The sequence below is a fragment of the Ciconia boyciana genome, chromosome 5, assembly GCF_034638445.1.
Source record: "Ciconia boyciana chromosome 5, ASM3463844v1, whole genome shotgun sequence".
NCBI classification, from domain to species: domain Eukaryota; kingdom Metazoa; phylum Chordata; class Aves; order Ciconiiformes; family Ciconiidae; genus Ciconia; species Ciconia boyciana.
In genome coordinates this window covers 40,593,678-40,614,891 of record NC_132938.1, presented here as the reverse complement: position 1 = coordinate 40,614,891, position 21,214 = coordinate 40,593,678, and the positions used below count along the sequence as shown (strand labels likewise).

The window sequence follows — 21,214 nt, the reverse complement described above, 5'->3', positions numbered from 1 at the left end:
GCTCTGCAGGCAGCGCAGCACGGTGCGGGGCAGCCCCGGCCGCGGGGCAGCCCCGGCCGCGGGGAAGCCGTGCCGGCGCAGAGCCGCGCCCGCCCAGAGCCCTCGCCGCCTGCCGGCCGCGGCCCTGGCGAGGCAACGGGCGGCGCTGGCGCTGGCCCCGGCCCCGCTCCGCGGGCCGGCAGGGCGGGCAGGGCTGCGGGCGGCGCCGGGCCCGGCGGAGCCGCTGCCGAGCGGCCCCCGGGGGCGGGCGGAGGTGCCCGCCCTCCCCGCGGCCCGGGCAGCCTGGCGGCGGGCAGCGGCGGGGCCGGCCCCGGCGGTAAAGGCACGGAAAGCCTCGTATGCCGTACGTTGTGCGAAACGCCCGTGCGGTGCCGCCTGCCGTGTCAGCAAGGCTGCAGGATTTCACAGCTGGATTTCTTTGCAGAATTGAGATACTGCACTACAATTTTCTCTCTGAAAATGTCTTACGATACGTTTGTGCTGGTGTAATAATTCATATAATAAGAGATACTTCAGCCCGCAAAGAAGGCTCCTTCTCAACTCGGGTGGGGAGTAGTAGTCTTTAACAGTGCTCTGACATGGTTCAATGTCTGTTTCGGATCCTGGTTCCTAATATTTGAATACATTACTTAACATTTATTGCATACTACGAATTCAGCCCACCAGAGCCCCATTGTAGTGGAGTCCCCACACAATGAGAACAATAACAAGCCTTTTTCATTTCTGGCTAAATAAAGGATCATTTTTTGGAAAGAATTTTACCAAACACTCACGTCAGGTATTTCATTACTGTGTATTTTTGGTACGTGGCATTAGCGTGGTCTGACCTGCCAGAGACCTGTTCCAGTGCAGAGTCCTGCCAGGGCAACAACATCCATTCCCTATTTTGTTTGTTCCTGTTACATAGTAACAGAAGCGATGCCCATCCAACTTGGCTCAGCTAGCCAAAGTGGCTCTATTTTCACATAATTATCTGGTAGCAAAAGATTAAAGATTATGTTGAGAGCTGCATATTGCCTGAGATTGAGGTCATAATATTACTGTAAACTAGTTCTGGATTACTCTTCCGGCTAGTCTACCATTCTATAAAGAGAAAGTAGTACCGAATACCTGTAAACTCCTAAGATGGTCTTGTTTGCTCTTTGGGTGACAGCAAGGGTCAGTGGGAATGGTGGGAACTGACACCGCAAATGCCACGAGAGCATGAACACGCCTATTTGCGATGAGATGGCTTGGACTCTGATGTGACTCAGCAAGACTTCTAACATCATCTAGTTTTGTTTCGAACAGGTGTTTTGCAGGATAGCCATGCTTGCTGAGAACTCATCTTATTGTATAGAACATGAGAGCGCTTTTTTTTATGACACTTTTCCCAACTCAAACTTGAAAAATGCTGTGCACACCTGAAGGTGAGGGTCTAAATGATCTCATTCTACATAGAAAAGTTCAACAGTGCCATGGTTGACTTGGCACTTCCTTGTTTCTTGAAGTAATAGACAATAATGGTATTGTACATAAAAACACAAGTTACAAGTTTCTGGATGAAAACCAAAACCACCCAACTCGCTCCATTACACAGTATGTACATTACGGACTCCTAAGCAGTTCCTCTTACTTGCATCTGACTGACTTTAACAGGGACTCCAGAAGAGGCCCTCACTAGAATTTTTGCAGGGAACAGAAGCAAATTAAGATTACTTTTAACAAGGGCAAGTGTCAGAGAGCTGCATTTTTATTAGGTGGATATAATTTAGCAACTGAGTAAGCATTCTTCTTTGTGAAAACTTCCTCTATAGTTAGTTCCTCACTGAGCATCTTTCCAGTAGGAACGTAAATACTGAAAGGAGTCACTGAGAAGGAATGGAAGAGGGTGAATCACCAAGGGCAAGTGGTACATTTTCAGGTGTCTCATGCTTTGGCTTACAGGAATTGAGTATCAGTCACTGAGGAAGTAATCTGTTCTCAGAGGAAGACCAAATGAAAAGACCTGAGAGAAGGAGCGCTGTATTTCGATGAAGTAGACAGATCACCTTTTTTGACACGACTGGTAATCATCACCATGCAAGGGCATGAGTGAGGCAGAAATCCTTTGGGTTTTCTAATGTCTCTTGGGGGTGTCAGCATTCCATTTCTGGCTAGAGTTGAACGATAACATTTCAACCAGATCACAGAAATGCCTGCTACAGCATTCTGGGATTCTGCAACATGATTTTTTGGAGCTGGATAATTATTTATAAACTAGACAGCAAGAGAAATAATGTCCTTTTCAGAGTGATCCCTGTCCTGATACAGAGAACGGATGTATTTCTGGAGCCTTGCATCCACCTCCTGAACCTGAGGTTGAAGATTCAGTATCCACGTCTCCATGATATGCCTTTAGAAACCTCACAAATACTATACAATAATATATGCCTTTCTCTGAGGCAAATAATTATTTAACGTGCCCGTGAGTTGTGATACAGCGTTGTTATGTAAAGATAAGGAAAAAGCCCAGATAATTCTGTTTTACAAGAGGAGATCAAAAGTATCTCAGCATTAAGGCTTTTGAGGACTATTCCTCTGGAATTTTTAAAGTTGCTAATTGTACTAATAAACAGAGAATCTATAAACTGTGCATGGCTGAAAAAATTGTGATTATGTTCACAGCAGCATAATTCCAATTCACAGCACGGGCAGTGAAGAAGAATAAAGGGAGTTTCTCATTGTCATTAATGAATTGTCTATATAAAGAAAAAGAAGAAAAATTGTCATCTATTTGTTTTATTTTTATCAATGTACATAGTGCACCTATCACCAAGTATTTTTAGGTACACAAACAATAGAAATTTAAAAACACATAAAATAGTGACTCCGAATGGACCAACTTAACAAATAATAATGAAGAAACTCTTTGTGGTTCACATGTGTCAAATAGATTTTAAAAGTATAAATACAACTAATATTAACAGCACTAAAGCTATTTAGTAAGTGTTAAGCTAAAGCTATACAATCATTTCCCAGAGTATCAGCACACTTATTCAATTCAGCCTTATTAGCACCTTGGTACCAGTTGCTGAATGGCTCCCAATTATTATTATATACCAACACCAGGTGTCAAAGATATATATATTTTTTTTAAGTAATATGCAAAAGGCTTTTTTTCCGCCCAGCAGTTCTTTAGAGAAAACATACAATAAACAGAAAGAAGAAAAAGTACTTGTTACTCAAGTTTCTAAAAGTTAATTACGATGTTATCTATACTGTAAGAAATTCTTCAGTATTGTTGGCAACTGGAGCTGTGGGACAAGATGCAGTCTAGCTCTTCCTATGTAATTTCGGATACATAGTCGACAGAGCTGACAAAGAGAAGATGGTGTGGCTGCAAACAAACAGGAAAGAAGTTTAATCATACAACTATAAAAGCCAGTACTTTGTTTTACAACAGTCTTGCACAATAATGGGATTTCTAAAAAAAAAAAAAAATTTCACATTTTGCAAATTTGTCCTTTTGCTTCCTTCCTTTTCCTTCATTGCCTTTTTTGCCCTCAAAGATAAAGACTAAGGCTGATGAAATCTTATTAATCATCAGGGAAATACTCAAAAAAGCAAGGTCAGGTCAGCAAATAATTGGTGTTTTTAAATTAAAAATGTGCTCCCAGAAAATATCTGACGTCAACAACTTTAAAAACTGCAGGTTTGGGGTTTTTTTATTCATAGAACAGGTGAAATACACACTATAGCACCATAAGCTGCACTACCAATGCATCACGGCAAGAAGAATAACCAGGCAAAATATCCCGAGGTCCTGGACCATGTTTAGTGGTCTTACTAGCTCACGATAATGCCTTTGTTCCGCTATGCCCCCTCACTCTCTCAAAATGAACACATTGCTGTATTTCTCTGGGCAATAAACCCATACGTGTTTCATGCCAATTCATTTTTTTTGACATCTTTGCTGTGGCTTTTAAAAATCCTACTAGCCTTGGTAATTTTGTGATAGAGGGTTTTTAGAGGTTTTTTTTTTAACAGCATTCAGAGATGTTTTCTGGAGGAAAACATTAATCAATGCTACTGGCCAGTTCACCTCTGAAGAGATGCCCACGGTTATTGCAATGGTTTCTCTGCTTATTTCCCACCTTTGTCTTGTGGCTTATTTTTACGCTGTACATAAGTCAGTCTGCACAAAACGAGTTCCCTTTGGGATATTCTCTCTCTCTCTCTCTAAGGCAACAGACCTTTCAGAGTTTTAAGGGACTCTTAAGTGCCGACTCCTATTTCTCAGGTAGTTATAATTCAGTAAAGTAAATTTAGAAAATGAAACTTATTATACTTTTTGCCTACAATCAAAATAAAGAGCTTTATATTCACTTAAAAATATATTTTTAAAAATATTGGGACAGCTGGCCAAAAGTAAATATATTTTTCATCTGAAATTTAAGTATTCTGTCTCTTTTTAACAAGGTCTGTAACAGCCACTAAAAATGTAGCTTTAATGTCTAATTGTGTAAACACCCGATAAACATAAGATGATACATTTTCGGCTTGTATAGATTCTGATGCTGCTTGGTCAACAGGCTCTGGCCTGAGACTAAATATTACTGCGTATTTTTATAGTTAGAAAGGAATTTACCTGAATATTAATATATTAATTTCATAAAGCACAATGTGAGCTTCTATAACATGGGTTGTTTGGGCTGTTGGGGTTTTTTTGGTGGGGTGGGTTGTTTTGTTTGTTTGTTGGGGTTTTTTTTAAGAATACAAGTTATAGTTGCAAAAACACACATGTAAAACTTACCTTCATGGAGGAGCAGCAGTCTCTCCACTAAACTGCTTGGAGCAGCTAAATCAACAGGCCTCTCAAAATCTGTATTTTTGGCATTTATGTCTGCCCCAAATTCAAGGAGTAAGTTTACGATCTCTGTACTAGAATGCTGGGCAGCAGCATGGAGTGGAGTTTCCAAATGCTTTCCTTTCTGCACATTGGCACCTGGTGGGTAGATGCACGTAAAGAGACGTAAGAAGAGATTAATTAAAATCATCACTGAGTAAAGATGATGTTACAAAACAAACAAAACCCCCCCGCTGTCCTAGAATGCCACAGTGAATTTAGCCACTTTATTAATTTTATTGCATAGCACTACAGCTAATCATATCGGTGTCTTTTTCTGAACCCATACACTTATCCTAGGCTCTATTACCCAAGCACAACGAGATTTTAAAGGAAAATACTTTATAAAAAGAAGGAAAAGAAAAATCAAATTAGGTCATGTGAGCATCACGGTTGCCCTAATTATAAAAAAAGTACATTTTGTACATGTTTAAGAAAACTTCACTACATAAACTTATACTTTCCTTTATTTAAGACTTTAAAAAGTATCACTAAACTGAAGTTTAGTATTTATATTTTTGTAAGTAAACCAACTCAAGAAGGAATCTAACTTGGTTGCTTTATAGTTTCTCATGGGTTGAAGCTGGCAAAGGGCTTGAAATAGATTCCCATCCCATCCAACCTTTATCAAGGATTTTTCTATAAAGGACTTAATTAAAATTAAGGTGGGGTACACAGTTAAGAAAACTAATAGGGGAAAAAACCCAAACCATTAATTCTCCCAATCCACAGAATTCTAATTATTACACTTTTGTATTAATAAGGAATTGCTAATTTATTTTAAATTTAAATGGCCTAATTTGCAATAATGCATTCATATTCAAGAAAAAAATTATCCATACAAGAGTTAAACAGAGCTAGCTAGTAGGGAAGAATTTCCCTTATAGGCAAGCTGTTAGTCCCCCCAAAACTGGATTTGCTCCAACAGTTTTCTAGACTATTCTAGCAGAATAAAAACCCAGACTTTTTAAGAGAGCTTTATTGATATTGTGAGACCAAAAATTGGCTTCTGTACCAACTTTTCTCCCTGAATCAACAATTTTTGCCTTTTTAATTTCCATTTGAGTAAAATAATTTAATAATATCACAGGCCCAGCAATTAGATTTGAAGTCTGAATACCTCACTGTTCTCAGTATTAACAATTTGAAAATACTTCTACGGTAACATTCGCTTGCCTCTTTCATTGTCTATTTGCTTTTAAATTTCTAATACATTCTCATAAACTGGTAAAATATGAAAAAATTCAGACTGACATACGTAGTTACTTATATTCTCAATTTACATACCCTTTTCTACTTCAGGGCACCAACAAATGTAGAATATGCCCTTCTGTTACTGTTTTTAACGTATGGTAGCATTTGAACCCCAAAATATGCTAATTATACTTCTATAGTTCTTAAACATAAAAATCATGACATAGGATAGTTAATCATACAAGGAGACTAACTTAACAAGAAACAACTCAACTGCTTGCTTAAGCTCTAAATAACCTGCAATTAACTAGAAAAACAATTCCAGTGCAATGATAGCAAGTCTGTAATTATTCATATATACATTTTCATTCATTGTGCTGCAGGACACAAAGCCCTGTATGTCATTACCTGAAACACAGCAAATGATCCTTTAGCTATGCCGACTGTGTAACTGGACTTGTGCTGAAACAGAGTAAGCCTCCAACATCTCTTTCCCATTGATTAAATAAATAATGTGAAATTTAGGATCGGATGCCTTTTACCTTACCTCTTCTCTCTGCAACTCAGCCTTTGTGCCTTGTAAAAAGATGAATCAGAACATGCTGAAGAATGAAAAAGGGTGGGACTACATTGCTAAAAAAGTTCTGTTGAAAGCTCAATGATTACCATATAAAATTCCTTTCTCAAAGCTGATTTTTTACCTTTGTTTTTCCTACAGAAAATTAGTATCTACAAAGCTGTAGTAGGTGCTAAAAATTTTGAACATCCATTCTTATTGGTCTTGCTTCCTTTCTCCCTCATATGCTTGCTATGCCACAAAAAAATGAAAGACACAGTAAGTTCTTACAAGAAAACACGCATCACAGAATAAACTTAGAAGTAGAGCCCTGCAAGGGTTCTAGTTTCATTGATTGAGCACAGCTCACTTCAAAGGTGAGTACAGCATGCTTATTTTACAAACTAGAAATATTTTTATTTAAATCATGACATACCTGCATAAAGAAGCTTTCGAATACAATGGATCTGCTGTGAAACACATGCTACATACAGAGGTGTTCCTAAATGAGGAAGATCTTGGTCAACATCTATACCCCAGGATATCAGGACCTCCAGACATTCACTGTGACCTGTCAGTACAAAGCATGACAGAGTTTGCTCAACTTCAGTAAGCTGTCTCATAGACAAAACCGGATACATTTCTTAACACTATTATTGAGACGTTCGTCAACTGTTCCATGTTTGTTCAGCAGGTAATTTCTTACCTCTGCTGGCTGCTTCATGAGTTGGTGATGGAAGACAGGACTCCCACTGAGCTTTGGCACCGTACTCTAACAGGAGCTCAGCACATGCCGCACTGCCTCTTGAACATGCATTAAATAAAGGTGTCACTCCATCAATCGTTGTAGCGTTTACCTAGAATATATAAAATCTATTTAAGAACAGAATTGAAAGAAAGGTAAATTTTTAAACAGGATATAGTTAGAAATTGCATTAAAATACTAAAAAAATTACTGGTTAGAATACTGTAGAGAATAATGTAGTTTAACTGATCAGTCCCTGTGCTATTGTCTTCCTCTCACCACACCACTCAGTTGAAATCGGTTTACTATTATTCTTGTTAAACTATGTTGAATAAACCAAAACACACCTGGAATACTAAAGAGCATACATTAACATCTGGGCAGTAAACAATTTTCAAAAGTCATTGCACTTAGCTTCTTTCATTGATACAGAAAAATCTACATTTTGTGTAGTAATGGGATAAGGGGGACCTTCTCTCTACAGCTCTGCCGAGAATGCAAACTCTGTATTAAATGTGAGAATTGTTTGCCATTTTCTTCTGTAGTTTTAATCTCCAGGTTGGAATGATATTTCACAGGATGGAGACAAAGGTAATAGTACAGGCTCACTGTTTGAATACCAAGCTCGTCACCTCACTAGTTAACTGAACATTCCCAGTGTGAGAAAATGAGGAGAGAAACTAGGCAAATTTGTGAGGGCTAATAATACTAAAGGAAGGAGCACAGGTATCAGGAGAGGGCTCCTTCCAGGACTCTGGCTTATCTTCTTCCATGCACTCCCCAAACGCACCAAAGCAATTGAAAGTACTAAAAAAATTCAGATAGGAAAATGAAATTTGTTCTTACAGTTTTGTCTATAGTATCTATAGTTTTGTATCTTTAGAATCCTTGTGCTAGCTGAAGTGGAGAGGAATTGGTTTTGGAAACATCTACATATTCTTTTCTTTTTCTGTAATAACATAGACATATTCTACACGGTTCTCAAAACTGAATTGTAAGGACAATAAATACTTGCATCACAAAGATCAGAGATTTGGGAAACTACGCCTTTGAACTCTGATGTCAGCAGAGATTGTAGTGAAAGCGGTCTGTAAAGTCCCATTTTTGTTTTGGGATAACAGATAGACAGCCTGTGTCAGGAGTAAAGAAAAGAGCCAGTGCTTTTTTGTACTCAGACCAAAGAATCTTAAGAGCACACAGGTACAGTGTGACAAAAGACATTCTGGAGATTAAAAGAACAGTCTCCTGCAAGCCACTCAAAGCAAGAGGAAACCAGTAAAGGAGAGAGATGCATTCCGTATTTTAGAAGATAAATAATGTAATGAAATTCAGAGAAGAAATAAGGCTGGTGACATACTGCTAGCTGATTCTCTCCAATTCATTACTCTGTCTCAGTGTCTGCCCAACTCCCATCTATTTTCCCTGTTACTGTTCTTCTGTTTGATATCTACTCTTACACATATAATCATGTGGTTTGTTCGATTGTTTTTTTTTCTTTTAACCTAACATCTCTGTAATGATGTTTCTTTGACTTTCCTTTGCTAGCTTTCAGATGGCAGCTTATTGTAATTAAATGAGATCAACGCAATCGATAGGGTGAGTAGAAATACCAACTTAAAAAAATAAAAATATCAAGGAATATATCCTTCTCAGTTAAACCCAGGTTAGCACTGGACTTCAAATAAAATAAAAAAAAAAACAACCCCCCAAAAACCCCTTACATTTGCTCCCGCTTCAAGAAGGATTCTTGCACATCCTACGTGATCTCCCAGGCAGGCTTCATGAAGTGGAGTTACTTGGTCAATTGTTAGTGTGTCTACATTGTACCCCTAAACAAGACATGAATGACATATAAAGATCATACAAAAGCTGTTAAGAGTCATTTCCTCACGCTACCGTTCAAATGAATAGTTTACAATACTCTAAATAGGCTTAATATTCTACTTGCAATAAATAAATCTTCAGTGAGCATAAAAAGAATCTTTCATCAATCAATGTATATAACAGAATAAAAGTAAGTTGTCAGCTCTTTTTTTTTAAAAATCAGAAATAGGAATAGGCTATAGAGGGTATAAAGAAGATGGAAACAGACTGTTGAGATGCACAGTGATAGGACAAAAGGCAACAGACACAAATTGAAACATGGTGAATTCCAATTCATTATAGAGAAAAAAAATTCACTGTGGGGACAATGAAACCCTGGAACAGGGGTCCAGAGAGGTTGTTGCATCTCCACTCTTGGTGATCTCTAAAACTCAACAAGGCCCTGAGCCTAAACTGTCCTGTGATTCTATGATTCTCTGATTTAAGGTCTGAAATATCTAAAGCCATGAATTTTAGCAAGGAAAACACTTCTTGGATTGATAAAATCATCAAACCCTTGAAATTTTCTGCAGTAGATGTTGTTAGATTCTTAAGAACTAGTAATTGCATCTATTGGTTTTAATCAAATGTATTCTATAGTATAATATTTCAGTATTGTAGTAGCTAATATGACAATACAGTAATATTAAAATTTAGTGGTTTACAGTCTCTCCCTTTGCTATTAACAACATTTTTTTTTTTAAATCACAACTATGCCAAAACCAGAATCTTTCAGTGATTATTCCCCTCAACAAGTATCTTCCTGACTAGCTCTGTTTACCTGAGGGCTTAAAGCAGTGGAACTACATTAACTTATACCATGCAAGAGAGGAATACTGATGTACATTTAGATAGGGCTTTGGTAATAACTTCTGGGGGAGGGAAGTTTTAAAACATACAGAGGAAATACTTTTAATATTAACTTATATCTTATTATATAAAAAATTCCTAAATGTGTATTGCTCTGAAAAATTCAAGCGAAAAAAGCAAAGCAAAGCATACTAAATCTGCATTAATAATCTATGCTGAGAAATTAAGTAACATTAAAAATGAAAGCAATTTTAAGAACACAGCCTTCACCTGTGACAATAAAGTCTTTAGAGAAAGAAGACGTCCTTGACTGGCTGCCTCATGTAGAGGTGAGCGATCTGCCCAAGAACCTATAAAATAACAACATTTATTGAGTAAACCGTATGAATTAGAAGGATTTTGGAATGCATAGAGCAAAGCAGAAAATATAATACACAGAATGAAGTCAACTGTCCTATGAAATTCATTTTTCCTCTTTAGAGACTGTACTTCAAATGATCAGTTTCTAGACAATAGAAACTGCTCTATTATTAACTGTAAACATCTCTAATAAATGATGATGTGGTACAGAGAACAAAATATTGATATATTGATTTCAATAATCCGATTTTTTAATAAATTCATCAATTGCCATATTTCTCACTCCTATTTTTGCATTGTTCCCTTTTTTAAAAAAAAAAAAAAACAAACTTATTTTTGCAGCTGGCATATAGAAATTTATAGACTTCAAGAAACTGATATTTGAACTTAAACCAGACATAAACCCGCCTGAAAAAGCTGATGTATATGAAAATCAATATGGAAATCCTTATGTATGATGAGATTAATCTGCAGCCACAACACAAGTGCAAGGAGAGAAATACAGTGAGAATCACACTAAAAAAATTTCTATAGTAGAAATATGATATTAAGTCTAAGTTCTCATTCTAATAGGCTATTAGGGCTAAAAATACTTAGATATGCCTAATGTAAAGGTTTGGCATTTATTTTCAAGTATTTATCACCCCCAAAAAAGAAAGGAGAAAAAAAATTAAAAAAAGAAACCCAACAACCACCTCACCTTCACACACGTCCCCGCCTTAACTCCCAACCCAGGTCCCAGAGTCACCCTGTGGCTCCTGATGAAGAACCTGCCCTTTCCTCTTGAAGACTGGCCACTGACTGGTCCCTTCTAGGCACACAGGGTTGCAGGCATAGCTGATACCAATTTATTGTATGAAATTTGCAAATCAGGTTTTGAGAGATTGTGCAAGGAAGAACCATGTTCAAAATATATTACGAATTACCAATATTTATTCCTGTAAGAAGAAAGTGACTGGAACTGTAAAATGCTAACACAATCACTCATGTAAGTTATATCAAGCCCCCCAAATCCCCAAAGAAACGTAGAGAGAATTAGCTAAGTACGATGAATTGGCAACAATGGCAGATGAACCTCCAATGCAGAAACATGTTTGACTTTGTCCACTGCAATGGACTAGGACTGCCTGCAAAGCCAGTTACTGCATTTTAGTGACAAGGCAAAGGATTTTAAATGAGAAGGCTATTGCTCAATCACTGGCAATCATCAGTCTAAGCTCCAAGGTAACTACTCACTAGAAATAGACCCTGTTTCTGCTTCCCATTGGGCCCCTTCTGTCCACTAGCCTGTTTCAGAAAGTACACTTTTGGTTACAATAAACAACCCCCTCAAATCACATGAAGAATGACTGAAAAGATTAAGACTGTTCAACCTGAAAAGAAATCAGGGCATAGTTAAAAACATGAAATAGTGCACAATATGGAAATTGAGATAAAACCTCCATTTTCTTAGAGGTGTTAGTAAATGAAACTAAAACTTACTCAGATGTAAGACTGTATCCTCTCACAGAACATATGCACTGTGGGACTCAGCACTACTGGATGCTATTGAGATCAAAAACTTAGCAAAACAGAAGCACAGCTGAGTATATAAATTATCGTACAACTATGTAAAGCTGATCACAGAAGTTAAAAAATATAGGAGATTAAAGCTTTGTAAACCTGATCTTAAAAATGCATGGAGATTTCTATTATGTCAGAGCATCCAGTATCTGTGAAGCTCCTTGTACTCTTTCATCTGTGGGAATAGATGGACTTTGGGCAAGATCCAGCTTCCAATACTCTTTCAGAATTATTTGCACTAAACTCTGATCATCTGTGTGTGCATGTGTCACATCACACATCATTCCCTACACTTTGTACTTTAGGTTTATTACATGTAATATTTTGCAATACTTATTGCTAGTCAGAATAACAGCTAAAAAACCCAATACACAAAGTGTTTGGGATTTTAAGGGGTATTATACTAAAAAAACTGAGCTCAGAAATCTTAAAAGTGACCTGATTTTGACAAAACACCAGTATTTTCTCTGTCATCCCAATAAGCTCAGATCTATTTATCCTATTGTACATTGGATGTGTGCAATCACAATGAGAATTTTGACCAATGTTTTCCTTCTTCCATAGTAGCATCTGAACCAGCACTCAAGTCATTCTAATTCAAATGAATTAGATCCATTAAGTTCTCCTGCTGGCAGCTGCAAAGAATTCCTCAAAAATAATTAAAAGCTGTGGAGGCTGCTTTTGAAATTTTGTCCCCCTGTCTCTACACATGAGAATTTCTCTCTCTTCACAGTTTATCCTACTCCTAAATTAACAGGGAAAAAAAAAGACACATAACTATTACACAGAAAAACATCTAATAAAATAGTAAGTGTCAGGAAGTTTTTATGTCCATTAAATACACTCACACTTTGGACATTTTTGTAGCCATGTATAACTCTAAACAGAACAAAGACGCAGGTAGGATCTGAAAGCAACATTTTTTCCACCTTTCTTTCCTTCACCCCCTTCCCTCTTGGATTGCTCAGAAGAATGTCTGTTAATGTCACTACTCCAGTAACATTTGAGAATCAAATGATGCCAGATCACATTGTGAGCTCTGTTTTGCACCTAGACTTACCTTATATACCTGTCTTCATGCAGAGACAGCCAGCAGCTAGCTGTTTCTGCTAAATCCATTAAATATAAAATGCTTGTATCATTTCTAGTAGAAATAAAATCTATAAGCAAAATGCTGCAGGAATATTTTGTGCAAACCAAGTTTGGAAAAAAACTGTCACATTCCAACTGATTTATCAATAAACATAGTAATTCATCATTAAATACCACAGGGACAAGAATATGTTCAAAATAAATATGTATCATAAATAAACATCAAAGTTGTCTTAAAATAAATTCTTTGTCTAGATTGCTGCTTTCTGCTAATCTACAAACTTGCTATGTCTCTCACTAAAGCATTAACAAGAATATAAACGAGGACATTTTTTCATTCATTGTTGTCTGTAACAGCAGTATTAGCAAACATAGTCTATTCCAAAACTGTTAATGCATTAATTCCCTACTGATGTCGTCTCTGACAGATGCTGAATACAAAGTATCTCTAACTATATTTAGAAGCCACGTTAGTTCCAAGTTCTCTGGTGTATAGTTTACCAGGAAGGGCAGCCTACATTGCTTTGTAAACACTAACAAGAAAGAATAAATATATTCACTATATTAACAGGCAAAGTTAAAAAAAAATTACAAAGTATCATACAATACCTAAATCTCCATCTCCCCATGGCACTTCCAGCCAATTGCAATTATAAATCCTACTCATTTCTTTCAATCTGGAAAATAAAAAAAAAATTAAAAAAAAAAAAATCTGTTCTTTGCTAGTTGGGCCTGTTCTTAATACACTCCAGCTATGTTTGGAAGGAGATCAGCAGCTCACTGTAATATGAACTTTCACCCTTCAGTAAACACAGCTTTGAAGATAGGAGCATATACAAGCTGCCAGTTTCTTTTCTTATGCTAAAGGACTGTAGCCCTTTTTGTTCATTTTTCACATTTCTTTTTTTAACATAACGACTTTTCAAAGTGCCAGAATCTGTGCATTTGCCTTCCAAGACAGATTAACTGGAATTTCAACACAAAAGAAACTCACAGTGAAATCTAGAGAACCTTGAGCTGAATAAGAACTGCAGGATGAACTCCCCCTTTTTTAACCTCATGCAATGAGACAAATAGTTTTGTATCCTCAAAAATCAGTATGAGTACATACATTTGTAAGGGAAGCACTGCCAACTGTTCATATGTTATTTTAGTACTTACTCATAATATACTTAGAAAAGAAATAAGCAAAGATATTCTGAACATGTTTCAAATGCTATTTGATCCGTATGCTGAATTGTGTTTTTCTTTTAGCAGTTCACTATTGCTTCGATTATCTTCTAAACAATTTTTTGGTTGTTAAATTGGGGTTTTGTTAACTATTCTCAGCAGTGAAAATCCCCCAAAATGGGGATTTGCAATTCTGACTTTGATCCATTCCTAAGTCATTAATGAAATTTCTTCACGTTTTCCTACAGACTTCACTCCTTTACATCTACCTGCAATCACCTGTGAGTCATTCCTGCAGTTATGATCATAGTAGTAAAATACTAAGTAAAAATATTTTCATAAAAGTCATTAACTCCAGTCATCCCATCCTTTTGTTTTTATTTCTAAAAAATTGTGTGGTCTCCAAAAAAAAAAAAGAAAAAAAAGTACATTAAAAAGTTTGGTTTTCAAAACGAGGAGGACTGGAAATGAATGAAAGTCTTCTCACTGACTTCACTGGGAGAAGACTTATGCCAGGGCTCAGTGCTTCAGAAAAATACTGCTCTAAGGGTAAATAGATGGTGTCCCAGTCCTCAGAAGAAGCAGTATCATCAGAGAAGAACTGAAAATAGAAGCCTGCCACAGTTCGTTATTGGGAAATGAGAAACACGGACTATCTGGAAAGTGTTGTAGCTAATATTTATTTCTGCAAAACTAACAAATGCTATGTATTAAGCTCATCACTGTCACCTTTTATTCCTTAAGATGTATTCTGAGTGTTTCAGTTTGTGGCAACTGAAGCAACAGACAGGATCAATAACTATAACAGAAAAACTCAGTAACATTATAGTCCCAAGATCAATGGACTCACTTCACTCCAGTTGTTAAAACTGCCTGATATTTTGTGTACGTAATTAAGTTCTAGCAGATTTTTACTGTGGCACTATAAAATTACCCATTTGTCTGAAGCCCTTGCAGGTTAAAGAAGCATGTCAACTACTTAATTGATATTTGATTTTAAAAACTACTGAAAAGAATCTTAAGTCAAGGATTTAAAAGTTAAGAAATGCATCTGTGGTACTTAACTTCTATGATTAGATATGACCAGGAAAACAGAAGCCACTTCTTTTTAACAAATGAAATTCCAACAATCAACACTGAAGAACTCCAAAAGAATCAGAATTTAGGCTAGAGGTGATTAAAATATGTCTGAGAGAAAAGATGTAGTTCAAGCGGCATTTAAATATTTCATTTCAATATTTCAAATAATCTTTGTTACAAAAAATGAAACCTCGATTGGTTCAAACCAGTATTCTTTCCAGCATTTATCATCATGTAGACTTTCAAAATTTGGGGATTTCATTCCAAATGCAAATGATTTCCTACTCTTGAACACCATACAAAACAAATTTATTTTCCCACACAGTTCTGTTTATTATGCACCCACATTACATGACCACACATTAGCTTTCCCATTCCAGTGCTTTATTCAATGAATGAGTTAGCATTCAAATTATTTTTTATCTCTGCATCTAGTAGGATCTCTCGCTCTTTAACACGTGCTATCCAAACTATAAACTGACTATAACATTGTTAGTTTTATATTGCCTTTTTCATGGTATTCTCCCAATAACAAAAGAATACTTCAAAACCCTTGCTGAATCTATCTTCATAACATCATCCATTCATACTATTTTATAACTAAGGAACCGAAAGAGAGAGAGTTTTAATGCTTAAATTGTAAAACCAATCTAATAGCTTATTTTTTCCAGAGTACTTAAGCATTAGAGTGTACACCGAAAGCACAGTTTAATTATGGTTATGAGAGCTCTGAGCTTCTGAAATTTCAGCCTTAGATAATAATAACCATGATCAGTCAAGAAACTTTTAGGTTAGAGGATTGGTCTTAAAACACACAGGTGCCACAGCAAAGACAAGAACAGAAGTTGCTTTTAGGGACATTAAAATGTTAACCCTTTTTTCCTACCGTTCACTACATGCTTTCTAACCTTTGCAACATACAGGGAAACATAGGGTGTATTTTTTCGGACTATAAACCTAAAGCATTCTCAGAACCATCTTGCACATCTAAGGAAGCAGGGGCTTTGTGGAAAAGTACAGCATGTGATTGTGTTGTCAAATACTGGGTTATAACGCATTAGAGGGTCAAATCAGCATGGCACAGGCAACATGACTTTTAACAATTCCTAAATTTTGAGTGCTTTGGCATTGCAATTTAACATACTTTTCACACAGAAACACGAGCCACTAAACTGTATTAAAAATCCTAAAAAACCACAACAGCAATATCCAAACATAGCTCGCTTGGTTCGCAACAGAAGCAACATTATGCTACGTGAAGGCAATGGCAATGGCGCTGGCAGCGGCAGCAGCAGTTGTTGCTGCTGGCTCTGTGCCGGGCCTTGCACACGCAGGAAGAAGTGTGTCAGGCCCCTTCTCCCGTCACATGAAAGCACGGCAACAACTGCCCTGTCCATTGCTCATGCACAGTTTGTTTTTTCCATCTTCTTGAAGGATCAACAACCAGCTGGGTATTTTGCCAGCTGAAAGTAGCTTGCAAACTCTGTGTGCCATAGCTAGAGCACCAAGGTGTAAAAATCACATCAACCTCTAAATTCAGTAATCTGTTAGACCCACATCAGGTTTGATTTGAGTATGTGGAGCAGCTGGTAGTACTCTTAGGCTGTCATTTCCTTGGAAAAGTCACTAAAACAAAGTAAGGGTTTTTCAGTGGCCTTCCCAACTAGAAGGCGACAGAAAAGGCATACAGACATTCTGAGCTGAGTTCAGACTCTGGAGGAATTCTGCCTGCAATAATTTTGCTCCTCGAATGCAGTCTCAGCCTTAATCCAGACTGCAAGCAATTTTCCCCAAGCTGTGCTCAGAATTCTCAGTATTTTCCCAGCCTCCCAGAGAGTGAATGCAGCACATGGCCTAATCCCTAGCCTTAAAAGCAGTACCCAGCAAAGCTGGGCCTAGTGTGCTGATTTTTGCCACATCCAGGAGCCACATTTGGTAAAATAGGCTGGTTGTGGACCCTCAAGCCAGTAGGCTGAAGACCTTTACCTAGCCTGACTCTATCCTTTTGCCTTTCTACCAAATCTTATGACATATTCCACCTCCCGCATCATTTTTAGTCCATTTTCCAATCTGCATATTTAATTACATACTGCATTGCAGTATGACTTTCTCTTCCATTGCTCTGCAAGGGTGCCTGAAGAACAAAGTCAGGTTTGGATACCTCCATGGATGGGAACAGAGAGGGAAGAAAAAAGCCTCCTTCAGATTTGATACTAGATATACCTGTATTCAAGTGAACTGCAACAGAAGTCTCTCAGTACTTCAGGATGTCCATCAATAAATATATACACCCAGTCTGACAGTCACAAAGAGGCTGCAAGTAGCTGGACCCTGCTAAGATGGATTCTTCAGAAAACTTTACTTTCCATATTTTACTGTGATTCTGAAAATTTCAAAACTTGGCTAACTGTGGCAATTTCCTTATAAGAATGGCAAAAGAGCCTAACCCTGAACCATACCAAGGAGTGGCTAGTGCTAACATTGATACACTTTTGTAAAATTTCTTTTCAGTCTGAGGGAGACTGTCCTAGTTTTTTGGGAACTACTGACCTAACTAGCTGAAATGGTCATAAATAAAAGTCACTACAGATCAGGAAATCTTAGCCCAAACAGAGAACAATATGAGGGTAAAAGATACACTGTGTATTAAAACTGATGAATAAATATAAACTTACAGTACCATTGCATTCAAACAGTTACTTGGGAAGCTATGGTAACTGTTGCTTAAATTCTTGAATATTGCTTAATTCTAAAACTGGCAGTACTGGAAATTAGCAAAAGGTATTTTAAGAATAACTCTGATTCCTATAACGCATAACTATGTTTTACATGGTAAATTCGTAAATATTTTTATGCACGATATATCAAATCTCTTTCCTGTCTCCTCCTCTCCTTGACTATTTTAACATCTCCAGTTTTCAATTTGACATCATATTAACAAGAATTTCAAGTTTTATTTCCTTATTTTCTTTTTTATTTCACTCTAAGCCTTATGATATGGTCAATATTAACTGGGATTATGATCACTCTTCTAAAAAATTCCTAGTAGACTCTCACAATTACTCAAAATTCCCTTTTACACACTTGTATTATGAAAAAATTAGGAAAATATGGCAGAGACAATAGCAGTCCCAAACACTTCTTTTATAAGAGAGTTTGTTCCTCATTGCTGAAAACGTCAGTGTCCAGCAACTTAGATACCTCCTAAGTACTTCTCTATGCAAACCTTTACAATTATATCTTTGTCTTTAGTATCTCAGCACAGGACAATAATTCTGTCACCTGTAGTTCCTCCATTGCCTCCTATTTTAGCTACCTATAATCTTCTCTGTACATATAAAGTTGTATGTAAAGTTTACTCCCCCCCCTCCTTTCATTCCCCAGTTCCCTGTTGTAAACAATTAGCCTTCAGTATCCAGTTACCTTGTGACACCACAGCAAAAGTCAAGGTAAACCAAGCCTTAAAACACTTGCATAAAACAAATAGGGCAGATAAACAAGAAAAGGTATTTTAGATCAGCTGATAAGAGTGCAGAAAGAACAAAAACAGCTTCAACACCCTTGTGTTAACCCATGCAAGACAATAAAGTGCCACTAACATAAGCATGCATTTATATTACAGCTAGAAAAAAAACAAACAAAACCAGTTTAGAGCTAGAACATCGTAAATTGGGTCAGCTTAGCATATTTCAGTACACAGTTTCTGAAATGGCTGCTATACTAACCTTGGCTGGTCAGAATACCCCAGCTAGCTTTTCGTTTCGCAGGACACTCCCCTATACTTTCTAGGCGTCTTTTGGGGAGATCCTGGCTCCTCTGAATAGCAGTGTTTGTTGTCATTATTTGGTTCTCGAGGAAAGCCTGTCTCTCATTGGTGCAGGTACTCTGGTCTGACGAACATCCACAAATGGATTTCGACTACCTTTTTTCCTCCTTTCGCTTTTTCACAAAGGATCTTGCTGTACTTACTGTAGAATGGCTACAACACTGAAACCCATTCAGTAACATTTACTAGCTTGGACTAGTGAGTACGTAGTGGGGGAAGGGAAGGACTGCTCTAGCATTTTCTATTTTTAAAACAGAGAAAGAATCAGCTTAGCTACAGCATGAGTCTTAACTATTTACATGATTTAAATGGAAAGAAGGTGTTAATTTTTTAATCATTTAGCCAAAAAAGAAACAGATTCGTAAAGCATAAGTATTCAATGCTTTGTGGCTTGAATAACAAGCAACTTAAAACAGAAAAACTAAAACTGTTTTATCAGAACGGCAATTCTTTTAATAATAGAAGCAATAATTATTACTGCATCAGGCTTTACTCATATGTAATTTGCAGTTAAGAGAGATTTTGGAATTCAGAAGAATCCATGAAACTATGAAGCAGTTCTGGGCTTTTTGTGGTTTGTTTGTTTGTTTTTAAATAGGGGACAAGATATCCTACAGATGTCAACTAGAAACTACATCCTGAATAAATAAATGCATGGTTTGACTACCAAATAAATAAAATAAAATAAAATAAAATAAAGATTTCACTGGTTATTTTGAAAGTCCGATCTCATTATGAAAGTAAGGCTGTAGTCTTGTCAGAAGAAGCACATGTCAGTATTTTTTTTAAATAATAACAAAAACAAGGGCAATCAACTAGTAGTAGAACTTTTTTGTTTGTTACTATGTATCATGCTGATACTATGCAAGAGAAATCTGCAGGGAGAAGCAATCCATTGTAAAATACCAGCATGGATAAAGAGGACAGTGATTTCTCTGTACTAATAACATGTTAAGATGCTACCTTTACCTCCCCACCACTTCTTTCTAGTATTTCCTCACTATCCTCTTCTACTGATACAAAAACTAGCCATTTGTAAACTTTTTAAAAGGAAATTAACATTACTGGGTTTCATTAATACTACTCCTTTCAGGTACCTGACAAAAATGAATCCCTAAGATGCTGAAATACACAGGTATTTAATTACATTTTCTATATCTCTCTTGTTTTTCTTTAAGAGAAAATCAGAGGCAAGATTATAGTTAGGTAGGGTAAGGGGAAGAAGAAGGAGCAGATGCAAATTTCACCTTGAAATTACAGCACAAGAGAACTGCCCTACTGGAATGGCCCTACAGAACAGAAGCAGGTGGGCTACTGCTATTATCACAAGAGAGAACAAAACCGCACTCTCCCAGATGTTATGCTGCTTTCAGAAAGTTGCTTTCCTCGGGTTTTATCTAGCTGAATGAACCAGAATATCTCACAGGCCGAAATAAACACTTCTACACATCCAGCAATCAGACTCTGCAAGTAAGTCTTGAACAGAGCTTTCACAAAAAGGCTCATTATCAAAGGGCACATTATAAATATATCACTTTAATACAAGAAATACTTGTTAAACTGTAGTGTTTTCTTCAAGTAAATAAATATGGGAAAATGAATTAACAGGAAGGCTTACTAAGGACGTGTATACATGTGTCTGTGTCAGGAAGATATCAGCACTATTCTCCAGGTGAGAAATAGCCCATGACAACTTCTGTTCATGCCATGGCTCTGAGGCTCATCTCAGTTTTAGACTTCCTTTCCATTTGGAATGGAATCCCAGGACTTTCAGGAGAAGGTGGTGAGGATCAGGATCAAGCAAAGCATCTGGCACTGTAGGGCAGGGATTGACAGTGGGCTGGGAAGACAAGACCTACATGTTTTTGTAGGAGTCTTGTGGGTGAGGTTGTCAGCTGAGAATGAAGCTGGGTCCTTCTAGAGGAGTGGTACAAACCTGGAAGTAGTTCATACAACTTGCTTTCCACAAATATTCCAGCCCCCCTGGTTATTACTCTCTTTTATTAGTCTCAGGGGCGTCACTTGCAGGAGCAAGGAAACACAGACAGCTGCCATGGCTTCCAAGAGGAAGACCCCCAGGAGAGTCGG

The 21,214-nt window shown here is 37.2% G+C and overlaps 1 protein-coding gene across 6 annotated transcripts in view; it reads right to left on the bottom strand.

The window, feature by feature from the left end:
- Positions 1–2,767: 2,767 nt before the first annotated feature.
- ASB5 (ankyrin repeat and SOCS box containing 5) overlaps positions 2,768–21,214 on the bottom strand; it is a 42,572-nt gene continuing 24,125 nt past the window's right edge. For 5 of the 6 annotated variants that reach the window (XM_072861797.1, XM_072861795.1, XM_072861796.1 and 2 more), the window contains 6 exons: positions 10,306–10,385; positions 9,084–9,191; positions 7,324–7,474; positions 7,054–7,188; positions 4,775–4,966; positions 2,768–3,358 (listed from right to left, as the gene is read on the bottom strand). In XM_072861797.1, coding sequence (XP_072717898.1) covers positions 3,231–3,358; positions 4,775–4,966; positions 7,054–7,188; positions 7,324–7,474; positions 9,084–9,191; positions 10,306–10,385 — 794 coding nt within the window. In that variant the 3' untranslated portion in view covers positions 2,768–3,230. Of the gene's footprint in view, positions 3,359–4,774; positions 4,967–7,053; positions 7,189–7,323; positions 7,475–9,083; positions 9,192–10,305; positions 10,386–13,659; positions 13,728–21,214 lie in introns of all 6 variants that reach the window. The other variant, XM_072861801.1, reaches the window with a different exon arrangement.